Raw genomic sequence first — 14,851 nt, forward strand, 5'->3', positions numbered from 1 at the left:
GAACCAAGCTTCTTGCCACACAGCCTGTGTCTATCACACACAGCTTAACAACCAGTGTTGGTTTTTTTATATCATTGTAACTTAGCAATTTGGCAAAAGAGACTGATAAAAGAAGTAAGTAACAAACTTAAAAATAAGTACTGGGCTCAATATGTTTGACTAAACACATGATTCCCAATGTGGGGCATGGTAATATTTGGTGAGGCATGTCTAGGTTTATGTTAAAAGAAAGAAAAAAAACTCTTTACATTCCTTCTGTGGACAATTTTATCAAATTTTGACACTTTAGAGACAACAGATTATTTTCATCATCTTCAAAGATCTGATGTCACTAAAGACACCATCCATTCCTTCTTTAGTGACATCAGATCCTTCAATTTAGTGATAATTACAAAAGCATATGTGAGAAAGAGAGAGAGTGTGTGTGTTTGTACTACAGAACTGGTCAGTTGGTCAGTACTAAAAGCAATGCCATCTTAATTCCCTATGGAGAAATAAACTGGAGACAGACTTACATGTGTGGGTGTCTAAAAGTAGTTTCTCTTATCTCTGGCAACAAAAATCCTGGTACACAAGAGAAATTGTGGTGCTAAATGGGGTGAGGGATGAAAGAATTGAATGGTGTGGGACAGGTTGAAATGGAGCAGAGGTAGGGGGTAGTGTCAGTGAAGGAAGAGAAAAAGGTAGAGAGAGAGATTTATGGTGCTGGTAATGCACACACACACACATGAAAATTAACAAGTCATACTATTGGAGAGGATTTTATTAAACATCAATATCAGCATTTTTTAAAACAGTCCTGGAAAAAGACGACAAAGTTGTTCAAGCCATGTCACTTAGTAATAATACTGTTATTAGAAGAACAGATGAAATGAGTGAAGATGTTGAAAAGCTGAAATCAAGAAAATTCCCATTACAAATGGATGAATCAACTCTAAGAGACAGCAAGGTTGTATTGCATACCTAGGCAACATATATTGATAAAGGTGAATTTGCTGAAGAAATGATATTCTGTGAATCATTAGAATCCACCACCACTGATATATATGATAATCTAAAAAATTACTTGGATGTCAACAATATACCAATAGAGTGCTGCAGATGGTGCTTCTGTTATGATGGGCAAGAAAAAAGGCTGCTTAAAATTGATGAAAGATGAGAACCCAGAAATGCTTCTTGTGTACTGTGTTATTCTTAGAGAGAACTTAATATCCAAGAATGTCTCCTGTTCTCAATGAGGTACTAAAATCGGTTATAAAATGTATCAATGCTATCAAAGCTAATGCCAAATGTGAGTGTCTTTTCAAGCAGTTTTAAGAAATTGCAGACTATGTGAGACTTTTATCTCACACTGAGGTAAGGTGGTTCTCAAATGGGGAATTGCTTGAAAAAATTTATGGAACTATTTGATGTTCTCAGTGACTTTTTAAGTGACAAGCTTGAAATGAAGCACCTGCTAACTGTTGATGGTAAAGCATTTGTGAGTTATTTAACAGATATCTTTGGAAAACTGAATATGTTAAATAAACAGCTTCAAGGATCAAATAAAACTCTTATTGATGCAAAGACGAAGACATTTGTCTTTGTTACATTCATTGAGGTATGTCAAAAAAATTTTTGACCAGTTTCATTGGCTAAAAAATGTGAGGTGACCGATGCTGCTGTACTTGTCATCATGGATCATCTGAAAATATTGGCCTCTGATTTGAAAGATTTTCTGGTTTAAAAAATTGATTTTCCATCACGGGTGATGCAGCCAATGCTAGTGGATATATCTGATGTTTTGATACAGTACCAAGAAGAACTCTCGGAAATGCAAACTGATGACACAGTGAAAACTTTATTCAATATAAAAGGAGTGATGTCATGGCTTTGTGATGAGATAGAAACCAAATACGTAAATTCAACCAACTTTGCAAGAAAATTGTTACTGTTCCAATCTTCATATTTAGCTGAATATGGCTGTAGTGCTGTAAATGATTTGTTATTGAAGAAAAGAAATTGGCTGGATATCACTAAACGAGGGGACTTGAGACTAAAGCTGACTAAATTGGTGCCTAATATAAAATTTCTCAGGAGCAGGCACGAAGCACAAGGATCTCACTAACTTTAGTTATTTTATATTTCTGCATTTCACTTCTCTATTATAAGTTTGTTGTATCTTAATTGATACTGTTCTGTGTGGTATTATGATGACGTACTTTGGCGTCGGCCTGACTGGCCTGGACTGCGTGAGTGGCTGAATGGCATGCCCCACCAACTATCCCACTCATTACGCCTGTCAACTATTTATTTCTAGTGGAACAGCCCACTTCTCTGGCTCGGGGGTGTCCTCCACAACAATGTTTTTGAAACAGTATTTATTTAACTGCCCTTCCGTTTTTTATTTTTCTCTTTCAGGAATGCCATGTTCTTGGAAGCTTGTTTAGTGACCAAGTTAATAGCCTTTTAAGCTTCCTCCAAGTGAATAGTAGTAAAATTTTGAATAACAAAAATGTCACAAGGGGCATCAGGATTCTAGAAACGATTTGATGGGGCATGGCCAAAAATCGGTTGGGAGCCACTGGACTAAACCCTTCAAAGAAGTGCCCCAGCATGGCTGCCATCCAATGATTGAAATAGATACAATATGAAAATAACTTATAATGTGCAAATGAAGAGATAATGAACTTCTCTTCATTAACTGGAAATGAATGAGGTTTTGCACTTCTGTATTGCTGAAAACTTGGTCTTTATATTTACTTGGGGCTATATTGGAAGTATTAATATCTGTTTATTCCTTTTCCAAGCATTCTTTTAATAACAGTTAATGGGGGTGGTTTGTGCATTGTTCAGTTTTTGTTTGTTATTTCTTGTTTTTTTTTCTTTAGAAAAGGATTATCTGCACCAAATTCTTTTTTAAAAAGTTGATGCATATCTTTGGAAGAAATCATTGCTTTTTTCCCAGCGTAGGAGAGAATTTCTTTCTTCATTTTCACAGACTTCTTTCCAAAGATTTATGGTATTTTCAAGGGGTTATCCCTTGGTTTGTTTCTTTATTTCCCTATGCATCTCCTCGTCAATGTTTTTATATTTTTCTTCATAAGTGGAGGCCCTAAGTCTTAGTAGTTCTACCTCTGATTTTAGATGGAATAGTGCTGATCTTTCCCTAATAGTCCTCTGTCCGTCAGGTTCATTAGGTATTGTTTTGATCTGGAATTTGCGTGGGAGGATAATTGGTGTTGAGTTCATCCATCCCTCGTAGATATCTGCTTTGTTGGGATTTTTTATCATATTCCAGAAAGCGAGTTTTCTATTATGGAGGTTTGTATTCCAAATGTTTTCTATTTTTCTTTTTGTTAGATTGACTTGTGTAAGTATGACGTCCTGGTGTGTTTCATTTGGTGTGCGCTGGTCGTTGTTCGGTTTGTTTGTGAATACCTATTTCTATTTCTTTATTACCCACAAGGGGCTAAACATAGAGGGGACAAACAAGGACAGACTTACGTATTAATTCGATTACATCGACCCTAGTGTGTAACTGGTACTTATTTAATTGACCCCGAAAGGATGAAAGGCAAAGTCAACCTCGGCGGAATTTGAACTGAGAACGTAGCGGCAGACGAAATACTGCTAAGCATTTCGTCCGGCATGCTAACGATTCTGCCATCTCGCCGCCCTAATTTGTTTGTGAATACCGACTTTAGTGTTGTGCATAGTGTTCAAATCTTTACTAATTTGTTCTTGTTTTAAAATGAATTTGTTGAAGGTGTTGTGGATAGGTGGTTGTTGTTCATTGTTGGGTTTGTTAATGAAAATTGAGTTGAGGGTTGTGCATAAAAGCTGTAAATCATTTATTATATATTTTTTATATATCTAACCACGTGCTTTCACACACCAACTCTCTCACATATATATATATATATATATATATATATATATATATATATATTATATATACACACACATACATGCATATATGAGAACAGGACGTCACCAATGGTGCAAATAACATGAAAAAAATGGAAAACAGAACAAGTAAACACAGAGAAATGACCCTTCATCAGTTGTCGTCTGTCTATCTACTCTTATGTATATTTTCTTGTGTCATTGATAATGGTGAGGCCACCAAGTTACTTGCAAGACAAGAAAAAGAAGATATGGTAATTTAGTAAAATACAGAGTAAAAGTATATAGAAATAGATTTTAATCTGTAGGAAAAACTGACTGAAATATTTTTTTTACTGCTTGCTGTTAGTCATTGATTGACCAGCCAATGTGGTAAAATAATATGGCTGGTAAAAAAAGCTTCAACATAAAATGTTTGTCTTGGCCAAGTAAGCCATGTAATTAAACCTGGTTCAATATTGACTAACAGCAGAATGTCTGGAGAACTTTCTTCTACTACTAGTGTTGTAAGGGAAAGCACAATTAGTTGAAGTCTAAAGCAAGAAAAACTTTACATGTATACTGTGGGAATATATACAAGGGATGTGTGTATACGGGAACAGATGTACATACAAATGAGTCTGCACATACAAGTGAATCTGCACCTCTGTGTATATATGATGTGACGATCCAGTTTACAGATGCTTTCAATTTGAAGGCTAGCTGCAAAGTGAGAACTTTGTTTATTTCTCATTGGCCAGTGACTAAAACTGGTTTCTCCTGTCCAACAAAATGGTTTGTGACCAAATAATGATGTCGTTTGTAATGAAACATTTACCTCAACAGGAAGTAATCATTACACATCACTCAACTACCACAAGAGAGGCCTTCAATATGACAAAAAGAAGGTGACTGACCAAAGGAGATGGTTTGGAACTTGTTAGTTTCGAATTGCTTCAGTATAATTGGGATTTGCAAGTCATCTTTCCATCTCTAAATCTTCAGTGTTGTGTTCTTTTATGCTGGGTGAAGAAGATTTTCTGTAAAGCCACACTGTATCAATGCCAGTTCCTATTGTTTGGTATGGTTCCCAATCAGGAAAAGGAAATCTGCAGGCCACAACAGACATGCTGCTGTGCATTTCTTTATTTAGTTTGTCTTTTAGTGGCATCATCTGAAAGAACAAGAAATGAAATGATAATGATATTGGACTTAAAAACAAACATCTATTCTCGTTTATCACTGATTCATTCATCACTGATCTGGGACAACATGGTACACTCAACTGTGAATAGCCTCCTTTATTCATTTATCCCTGATTGATTTAACATGGTTTCTTTTTGGAACCAAACATTTGTGATAAACGAGGATGTATGAATGAGTTTCAGACAAATGTGCTGTAAGTCTACCAACAAGATACAATCACCTTACCTTAACCCTGCGACAATGAGGCATAAAATAAGAAATGATGATGACACTTTGGGAGTTCATTCAACAACAGTGATTAGGTTCTGGTGAAAGATTACCAACAAATATGGTTATAAGTTCATATAATGATTGGCTTTGATCTGTCTTTTAGTAAACAGACACCGTTCCTACTTCACAGCTGAGGTGTTGACAGAATGGAAGTTGTCAAATGTAATACTTGAGCTCTAAATACAGGTCCAGTTTTATTACAAAACTTTACCATTTATTTTAACATAATGGCAAAATGGATGTAAAAGATCATCACCATCACCATTTAATGTCCACTTTCCCATGCTTGTATAAGTTGGATGGAGTTTATAATAATAATAAGAAGAATCATCCTTTCTACTAAAGGCACAAGGCCTGAAATTTTGGGGGAAGGGGACTAGTTGATTACATCGACCCCAATGAAACACTGGTACTTAATTTATTGACCCCGAAAGGATGAAAGGCAAAGTTAACCTCAGTGGAATTTGAACTCAGAATGTAAAGATAGACAAAATGCCATAACCCTTTTGTTACTGTATTTATTTTGAGATGCTCTGTGTTTCTTTCAATTACTTTAAATATAATAAAGAATTTAGTAAAATAACTTGGTTATCATTAAGCTAATGTTAGAAACATAAATTGTGACTAAGGTTTAGTGGAAGATTTTATTTCAAAACTTATGAAAACAAGACATTTGTACTCAGAGCCAGAGCCGGTTTCAGCAGGGTTGGTAATGAAAGGGCTAAAGCATTTTGCCTGGCATGCTAAATTTTCTGCCAGCTTGCTGTCTTAATATATGATGATAATAATAATAATAAAGCTATCTACTATAGGCACAAGGCCCGGAATTTGTGGGGAGAGGACTGGTTGATTATATCAACCCCAAAAGGATGAAAGGCAAAGTTTATCTCAGTGGAATTTGAATTCAGAATGTAAAGACGTATGAAATGCCACTAAGCATTTTGTCCAGCAGGCTAATGATTCTGTCAGCTTGCCGACTTAATATATAATATATAATAATGATAATAATAATAAATTTTTTTCCACAAGGGCAGCTTGGGGGAAGTGGGGATGAGTCGATTACATTGACCCCAGTGTTCAACTGGTACTTATTTTATTGACCCTGAAAGGATGTATAGTGATGTCGGTATGTGACATCCTATAATTTAATAAGCATGAGAGAAAGAGGGCTCACCATCTTGTACATAACGACAAGAAAATAAGAATCTGCAAGACGTTTGTAAAAAGTCACAACATATTTATTACTGGATGTAATTCGTTAACATATAAGGTTAATTGAAGGAAAAGCTTGTAACATCACATGAGCATATTTTGCAACCACGTTTCAAAGCAAAGGAGGTGAACATAAGTGCATGTGGGTGTTTATGCGAGTGGTGTGATTCAATGCATGTCTAGGAACTGACAGGCAAGAATGGCGCAAAATTAGAAATGTGTTCCCTTATATATAGGATGAACTGGAAGTTAATTGGAATCGTCTAGAATGTTGAGGGAGATTACTCTTGTTAAATCCCATTTTTTATGTTGCTTTCCTGCTTGACCACCAGGGGTCACTACAGGTGAAAAGCAAAGTCGACCTTGGTAGAATTTGAACTCAGAATGTAGCGACAGGCAAAATACCGCTATGCATTTTGCCCGGCTTGCTAACGATTCTGCCAGCTCACCACCTTAATATATAATAATAAGAATAATTTCTTACATGGGCACCAGGCTAATGTATAATCATTTTTAATACAGCACAAAACCAGGAAATTATGTCTGTAGTAAGATTTAAATTTGGACTGTGTGGTTAATAAGTTCAAACTTTGTTACAACCACTGCACTGTGGCCCTTGAGCAAGAATTCCACTTTGCTAAGACTTCTTAACAAAATAGAAAAGCAAGCTTTTTTCATAGCTGGGTGGTTATTTGTAATGGGAAAGTCATTCATCTGGAAAAAATATTTGTTCAACAAAAGAAATGAATCTTGCTCAAGTGGTAATTTGTGGGTCTCTACTGAGTCACTTGTCTTGCTGGAAAAAGCAGCTTAATTTCATCAGTCACATTCACCTGCCCCATAAAAAGGAAGGACCCAATGAATATTGTTGTCTAAAAAAGAAAGATGATGAGTGGTCATGGGTGGAACAGATCTGGTTGATCAAGGCTGATCTACAGCCAAACAACAATTATCTTATTCATACAAACATGGGAGAAGGAACATAAAAACACTCCACTTCTTGATGTGGTGTGGTCCTTAATAACCCAAGAGCTTAATTGTGTACCTCAGTATCTTGAGAGCTATGCCAGCAGAGTGCAAGCTTCTGGTAGGACCTTCTAAGCTGGATGTGTTAAAGGACAAGGGTCAGACTAAGACGGTCCACCTCTTCCCAGGAGTAAAAATGGGTTTACCTAGGGCCAACATTCCAATCAAGATAAAAAACAAAGTTACAGAAGCATCGATGATAATTCAAAATGAAAAAGCTCTGGGAGAGGAGAAGATAGTCCAGACTGATAAACAGTGGAGGAATGTTACTGATGGCCTGTGCTCCCTAAGGAGTGAAAGTTTAAGTAAATATCAACAAACATTATTTAAAATAAACATGTAAAGCTCACCATTTGTTCCACTCCAAAGATTACAATATTATCAAACTCTGACAAATCAGTCTGAAAATACATAAAGAAATAACAATGAAAATGGCAATAAAGGTTTCCAATAGAAGCAGAAAATATGAAGACTAAAAAGTTTTTAGAATGTAAAGGAAGTGAAAGTTTTGTTTTTTTAAATAATTTAGTCAGGAAGAAAGGTCAGTATCTGTGGTCATTATTGGTCCTTTCAGGCTGGTGAGATTGATGTGCCCTACATGAAGAACTTACTTAGGAACAAGATTCCAGAGGATTGACCCTCTGGAGAAGAAGGAATTGCTGTCATTGTTGATCACAGCTGGAACCACTTTCATGAGGCTGCTTGATGAGGGCTGACCTTGTATGAAACCAGAATATGAAGACGTAGAGAGCTGTAGAATAAGCAACAGACTCAGAAAATAAGTCCTAAGGTTGATTCATTTGACTAAAACCATTCAAAGCTGTGCCCCAGCTGGCCACAGTCCAATGACTGAGACAAGTAAAAACTAAAATACTTTCAGATATAAATATATACATTGTTCAACCCATGCCAGCATAGAAATCGGATGTTAAATGATGAGGATTCGAAGAGAAATGTTTCTATACAAAAGACCTACCTTCCACAAGTCCTGCCTTACAAAACCAGCTCGTTGGTTCAATCCTAATCGCCATGACCTAAACTTAGAGTAGAGCACCAACCAGATATTGAGCTCAACACCTGTTGCCTTGAAACCATGCTTTGCTGCTTCTAACACCTGAAGTAAAGAACAAAGCAAGACCTTATTTACATTTAATGGATATTTATCCTCATCTTGTTTGTTGTTAACACAACATTTCGGCTGGGGAAATTTCAAACCTGGGTTCTCATTCCTAAGGTATTTTTCAATGTTATTATTATTATTATTATTATTATTCAGGTCACTGCCTGGAATCGAACTTGGAATCATGGTGTTAGTAGCCCGTGCTCTTAACCACTACGCCATACACCTGTGGGTATATCAGCCGAAACGTGTTAACAACAAACAGAATGAGGACAAATATCCATGAAATGTAAATAATGAAAATAATTCAGGAGAGTAATAAATAAATAAAAGTGCAATGAGGGTGGGGTAGTTATTGGTAATCAGTGGAATGGTCATCTTCTGGATGTTTTGTGTATGTAGCAGCAGCACTGTCCCAGATGTGGGTGTTGAAGAAGTCTTTGGCTCTGAAGAAGGATGTGGGTTTAGCTATATGTTTGTGGGGTCACCAGGATTTGAACCCAGACTGTAAGGATGCAAATTACATACTATTTAGTTGCATCTCTTTGATTTCTTAGTTTAATCTTTCACCATTCAGGTTATTCTGTTAAATGCAATGTTTATTTATTTACATTGTTTACAATGAATCCTGCTTTATGTCGTAGCTTCGAGTTTTGCTGATGCCATCATCACCATCATCATCGTCATCTCACATCCATTTTCCATGCTGATATTGTTTTGGATGGTTTGACTGAGGATTGGCAACCGAGGACGCTGCAACAGGCTCCCATCAGATTTGACAAGGTTTCTACAGCTAGATGCCATTCCTAATGCTAACCACTCTGAGAGTGTAGTGGGTGCATTTTATGTGCCACTGACATGGGAGCCAATCAGGTGGAACTGGCATCGGCCATGCTCGAATGGTGCTTTTTACATGCCACCAGTACAGGAGCCAGTTAGGTGGAACTGGCATCAGCCACGACTATGATTCCATTTGGTTCAATGGGTCTTCACAAGCACAGCATATTTCCCGATGATTGAGGGGTGCTTTTAAATGGGCCAATCGTGCCAGTGTCTTCTCAAGCACAACGCATCTCCAAAGGTTTCACTTGTCATTGCCTGTGAGGCTTAACATTCACCACCTCATCCCATGTCTTCCAGGGTGTACATCTTCCACAGGTTCCCTCCACTGTTAGGGTGTGACACTTTTTCACACAGCTGTCCTCATCCACAAGCAACACATGACCATACCAGTGCAGAGTCTCTCTTGCACACTGCATCTGATGTTCAACTTTTCTCTCAGGGCACTTACACTCTGTCATGTATGCACACTGACATTACACATCCAGTGGAGCATACTAACTTGATTTCTTTCAAGTCTATCATCATCATCATAATTGTTTAACGTCCGCTTTCCATGCTGGCATGGGCTGGACGATTTGACTGAGGACTGGCAAACCAGATGGCTGTACCAGGCTCCAATCTTGATCTGGCAGAGTTTCTACAGCTGGATGCCCTTCATAACGCCAACCACTCCAAGAGTGTAGTGGGTGCTTTTACATGCCACCAGCACGAGGGCCAGTCAGGCGGTACGTGCTTGTTTATTTTTAGAATGACATTGTAGGGTAGGCATAAGAAGTCAGATATAGCCAGTTTGGACATAAAACAGGGAGAATGCTTTGGTTGGATTAAGTGCTAAAGTGTTAAATTCTGATATGGTCAAGTTAATGAATGGACCTCTGCTGCATAATCACTTTACATTTTTCAGGATATAGCATCCAAACCTCCTTCAAATTGCACCTTACTGTCTTAAATGAAGGGAAGAGCACATAAGATAATGTAGTGCAAGGTAACCCAGACCCCGAAAAAAGGGCAAGATGGTTATGGCTGGGTTGTTCTGGGTCATAAGCTTGCCTAGTCAGGGTTGATTGCAACTAAACAACAAATCTTGCTGAGGTTGATTTTGCCTTTCATCATTATAAAGTCAACAAGAGCACAAACCTCTGCCAAGGCAACAGCAACGTTCTCTCAATAATTAGCCAGAGATGATTTTTAAAATGAGAATATCTGAAATAATCTCGACTGCTCTCACAAACGACAATACTAAAATTGGACCTGATCGCTCTCAAAAATTAAGTAAAAAAACCGGAAAAATAATCCAGAATCCTTGTCCGGTATCTGATCGATCCCAACGGTGGTCATGGAATGAGGGCTGGGTTTGTAAAGCTGTGTGTGTGTGTGTCATCTGCAGTGGAAACAGGGACAGTTTTCTCTATGAAATCCTTTTTTGTGTATTCACTGATATAGAGTATTCACTGATATAGAGGTTGTCTTATAACATTTAGCTTTCCTGGCTGGAGGTCATCTTGGGAGGGCCACTCAGCCTTCTGGTAATTTTCATGATCAGCCTTATCGCCCCATAGGCAAAAAAACACGAATGCTTAGTGTACCCACCCTGTAATCCAAGTAAGAAGGCAAACATTTTAAAGTTGCCACAAACATCCTATTTAAACTTATCATAGTTTACTTTCTCAAGAAGCTCTTTTACATTGTCATATTCTTCCATCATCTGTATCGAGTATGCAATAGACAGGGATGGATGCTGATTTCCATTGTGTAATAAAGCGGCTTTGAGGCTTTTTGTTGAGCTATGAAAAGTCACCATTCTTCAGGGCTGTGATCAATTCCAATAGCTGTAAACAAGCCATTAATATCTTTGCAGAAACAGAAATCCTTACTTATGTCAAAGTATACTTTGAATTCCTCATGGCGCCTCCTGTATACTGTTAGTCTGCAGTCCTTCCCCAAGAGATACCATTCATTCAACCTGGATGCTAAAAGCTCAGCTCCTGACTTAGTGAGACTCAAGTCCCTAATGAGATTATCCAGTTCACATTGATTTGGAAAGTGTGGGCAAGTACCTGTTCCTGGCTCAAATGTTTCATTCATTTCTTCATTGTCACCACTTTCAGACTCTCCTTCTGGGACCTTCATCATATCCTCTACTTGAAAAATTTAAAAGTTGCATTTAATAGTTGAAACCTTAATAAGAATTTCATGTGCTACCACATATTATTTCAAAATTGATTCTGTTACCATGAATGAAATTTAAATTTGTTATTAACACTTTGATAGGATGTACTAACATTTTCTGGCAGTAGGGGAACCGGTAAGTTTTCATCATGTGGCACAAGTGCAATAGAGGATTGAATGCTGGAATATGGAAGGGCTTTTCTTCCCTTAACTCTTTGTACTTTGATATATCAACCATTCAAAAATAGCAATCATCATCATGATTTTTTGGCTCTCGCCAAACTCTCGGAACAGCAAAAGGTATTACTTTTCTAGCACCGCTAAGCCATCCATCCAAATTTGATCTACAAGTTCCACATATCACATGAGGGGCCCATAGTTTTCCTTGGTCACCCATACTCATTCCAAAATACAGTCTATAAGCAATCCAGTACTTAGCATCCTTCACAATTTTATATGCTGCATGCTTTATTCCAACATAGTATCCACACACATAGCAACATATACCTGGTGAATTTCTGCATTCTCTTGTAGCTGTGGTCAGGAAAATTCAATGTTTACAATAAAATCCTGAAATGGAAATGTGACAAATGTACAATGTTCGTGATTAAACAGTGATCAAATAGGTATAGCCCCAAAACCAAATGGAACGCTGGACAAAAGATGGAGAGGTGAGAAACAAAAGCGCAACACTTCCTTTCACTAGTTATGGTAACCACGAGTACTGGGACATCTCTGTTGAGTCTGTTGTGTGTAACAGAAGCCGGTGATGACACTGCCTTTTCACTTAAATCTTTCAATGCTTTTATACGAATAATGGAGGTAAAATATAAACTTTAAGAATGAATGATTTATTGATAGAGTAGAAAAATGTTTTACATCAAGAGTTACGTTACGCAACAACCGGTGATTAAGTGATGTTAGAGATTTTGTTTACACAGACAGTTGCCAGATGTTTGATGATATGTGTATATTAGTGTAATTCGACATATCTCGCAAACGGTCAATAGCAGAGAAAAAATAAACACATTTTTGGAATCAGCATAAAATTCTGCATTAAAATGACTCAAAACAATAAGACAACTAAAACTTTTGTGAAAATTTGTAACCCAGTGTTATTTTGTCGCTTTAAAAGCAATGCCCCTTCACGCTGTGAGTTCAAATCCCGCTCTCGATCTATTTAGCTTTACATTCTTCCGAGGTCGATGAGAAACACTGCACCTTAGAAGCGCTCCAGCAAAGCGACATTTCAATGACTGGAACCAATAACAGAATCTACATTATTCTGTTAAGGTTTACGTGTGTAACTCTAGAACGAAACTGAAGATATTAGCTACGTTGTTAGTATGGTCCGGTATAACTACGTTGGTTATTGGCAACACTTTAGCAAAATTTTAAAGTTCTGGACTACATCCTTATTTTCAAATCAGAGAAAAGTTCATAAGGTTGGGCTTCGCTTAGTAGGACCCACAGTGAGGATAACTATTGTACTTCGGGCACCGGGGTCCACAATTCCACTAAACGAAACTTAGTACTTACTGCTCTGAGGTAGTGATTCCACAAAAGAATTCCAACAAACTTATCGCTTTCAATATAACCGCGTAATTTCCACGCATAAGGTGCCCAGCGTGTGCTGGGGTCGACTTAATTGACTCTATCTTCTCGCACAAATTTCTAACCTACAGTATTTACATTTTAATAAAGCGAAGACCATAGTTTTGCTGTTCTCGTTAACCTGTCATTTTATAATTGTTTTTGAGACGATGAAAAAGATTTGATTGCTACTTTTAACAGGTAAAAAGACAATAAAGAAACTCCATCTGTTGTACGGACCAGAAGTTGTTTCATCAAATGTTTAGGTGGAAGGTTACATTAAAATACAAAATTAGCAAGATGAGGAATGTTTAAAGTAGAAAGATAGATCGAACTTACAATGCGACCGTCACCACTGCCAATGTCAAGTAAGGTCCCACCACCCGAGCCTTTTAATGCCCTCATCACATTTTGAACTTGAGTCGTGGTTGCTGGGACGAAGGGAAGGCACACTTTACGAAGAGCTGGTGACAAGAAAGGTGTTACCACCGCATAGAAACCCACAGCTATCGCACCTGATATTCCTAATATTGTTGCCCCAGTCGTAGTTAATTTATATTTCGTGTTTATATTCTTATTTTCAGCAGATATTACCTCAACATCACTCATGGTGCTTTTAAGGACGAAGCGTGCTTCAAGTGTAAAGTCTATAAATAGTGAACTGTAATTATCTCCCTTGTATTTCAGGGTAAAGCTTTGTCGATCTTTCTTCTAAGACATGTGTTTCGAAATAGCCTTATATCTCTCTCTCTCTCTCTATATATATATATGTATATATATATACATAAATATATATATATATGTACATAATATATATAAATATATACACACACATATACTATATATATACATAAACATATATATGTATATATATAAATATATACACACGCACATATACTAGCAGAGATACCCGGCGTTGCTCGGGATTAAAATGGCATAGTTTTTAATTGTGTTACTTGTTTCAGTCATGTGACTGCGGCCACGCTGGAGCACCGCCTTTATTCGAAGAAATCGACCCCAGGATTTCTTCTTTGTAAGCCTAGTACTTATTCTATCGGTGTCTTTTGCCGAATCACTAAGTTACGGAGACGTAAACGCAGTAACATTGGTTGCCGAGCGATGGTGGGGACACACACACATACACGAAAGTCTTCTTTCAGTTTCCGTGTAAGAAATCCACTCCAAAGGTTTTGGTTGGCATGCTGTGCTTGAGGAGACCTATCGAGTCAAGTACAGAAACATCAAAATGAAAATTAAATGGAAATTGTAGTTGTGATCTCCGTGCTGGAGGCAAGTAAAAAGTATCATCTGAATGTGGTCGATGCCAGCGCTGCCTTCTGTGCCGACCGAATGTAGCCGTTGCCAGCTCCCTCTGGCTCCTGTCAGTGGCAAGTAAAAAGCACCCACTACACTCATGGAGTGGTTGGCGTTAGGAAGGGCATCCAGCTGTAGAAACACTGCCAGATCAGACTGGGGCTTGGTGCAGCCTCCTGGCTTCCCAGACCCCAGTCAAACTGTCCAACCCATGCTAGCATGGAAAACAGA

The 14,851-nt window shown here is 37.7% G+C and overlaps 3 protein-coding genes and 1 long non-coding RNA gene across 4 annotated transcripts in view; 1 reads left to right on the plus strand and 3 right to left on the minus strand.

Moving 5' to 3' along the window:
- The first annotated feature begins 1,372 nt into the window (after positions 1-1,372).
- LOC115216179 lies at positions 1,373-2,107 on the plus strand. Its single transcript, XM_029785378.1, has 2 exons — positions 1,373-1,600; positions 1,793-2,107. Exons 1-2 carry the CDS (start codon positions 1,373-1,375, stop codon positions 2,105-2,107), a joined length of 543 nt encoding a protein of 180 aa, XP_029641238.1.
- Positions 2,108-2,818: 711 nt separating this feature from the next.
- Positions 2,819-3,962, minus strand: LOC118765084. Its single transcript, XR_005000934.1, has 2 exons — positions 3,678-3,962; positions 2,819-3,420 (listed from the first exon to the last, which is right to left on the minus strand). It is a non-coding gene; the product is annotated as an uncharacterized LOC118765084 (long non-coding RNA).
- Positions 3,963-4,171: 209 nt separating this feature from the next.
- LOC115216180 (ATP synthase subunit C lysine N-methyltransferase-like) lies at positions 4,172-13,956 on the minus strand. Its single transcript, XM_029785379.2, has 4 exons — positions 13,646-13,956; positions 8,558-8,695; positions 7,932-7,982; positions 4,172-5,041 (listed from the first exon to the last, which is right to left on the minus strand). The coding sequence occupies exons 1-4, from the start codon at positions 13,913-13,915 to the stop codon at positions 4,847-4,849; spliced, it is 654 nt and encodes a 217-aa protein (XP_029641239.1). The 5' UTR covers positions 13,916-13,956; the 3' UTR covers positions 4,172-4,846.
- Positions 6,351-14,851, minus strand: part of LOC115216461 (nucleolar protein 10) — a 54,184-nt gene continuing 45,683 nt past the window's right edge. Inside the window, exon 20 of the mRNA XM_036506488.1 lies at positions 6,351-6,365. The gene's annotated coding sequence lies outside the window, so the exon portion shown is untranslated. The remainder of the gene's footprint in view (positions 6,366-14,851) is intronic.

The sequence above is a fragment of the Octopus sinensis genome, linkage group LG10 (genome assembly GCF_006345805.1).
Source record: "Octopus sinensis linkage group LG10, ASM634580v1, whole genome shotgun sequence".
NCBI classification, from domain to species: Eukaryota; Metazoa; Mollusca; class Cephalopoda; order Octopoda; family Octopodidae; genus Octopus; species Octopus sinensis.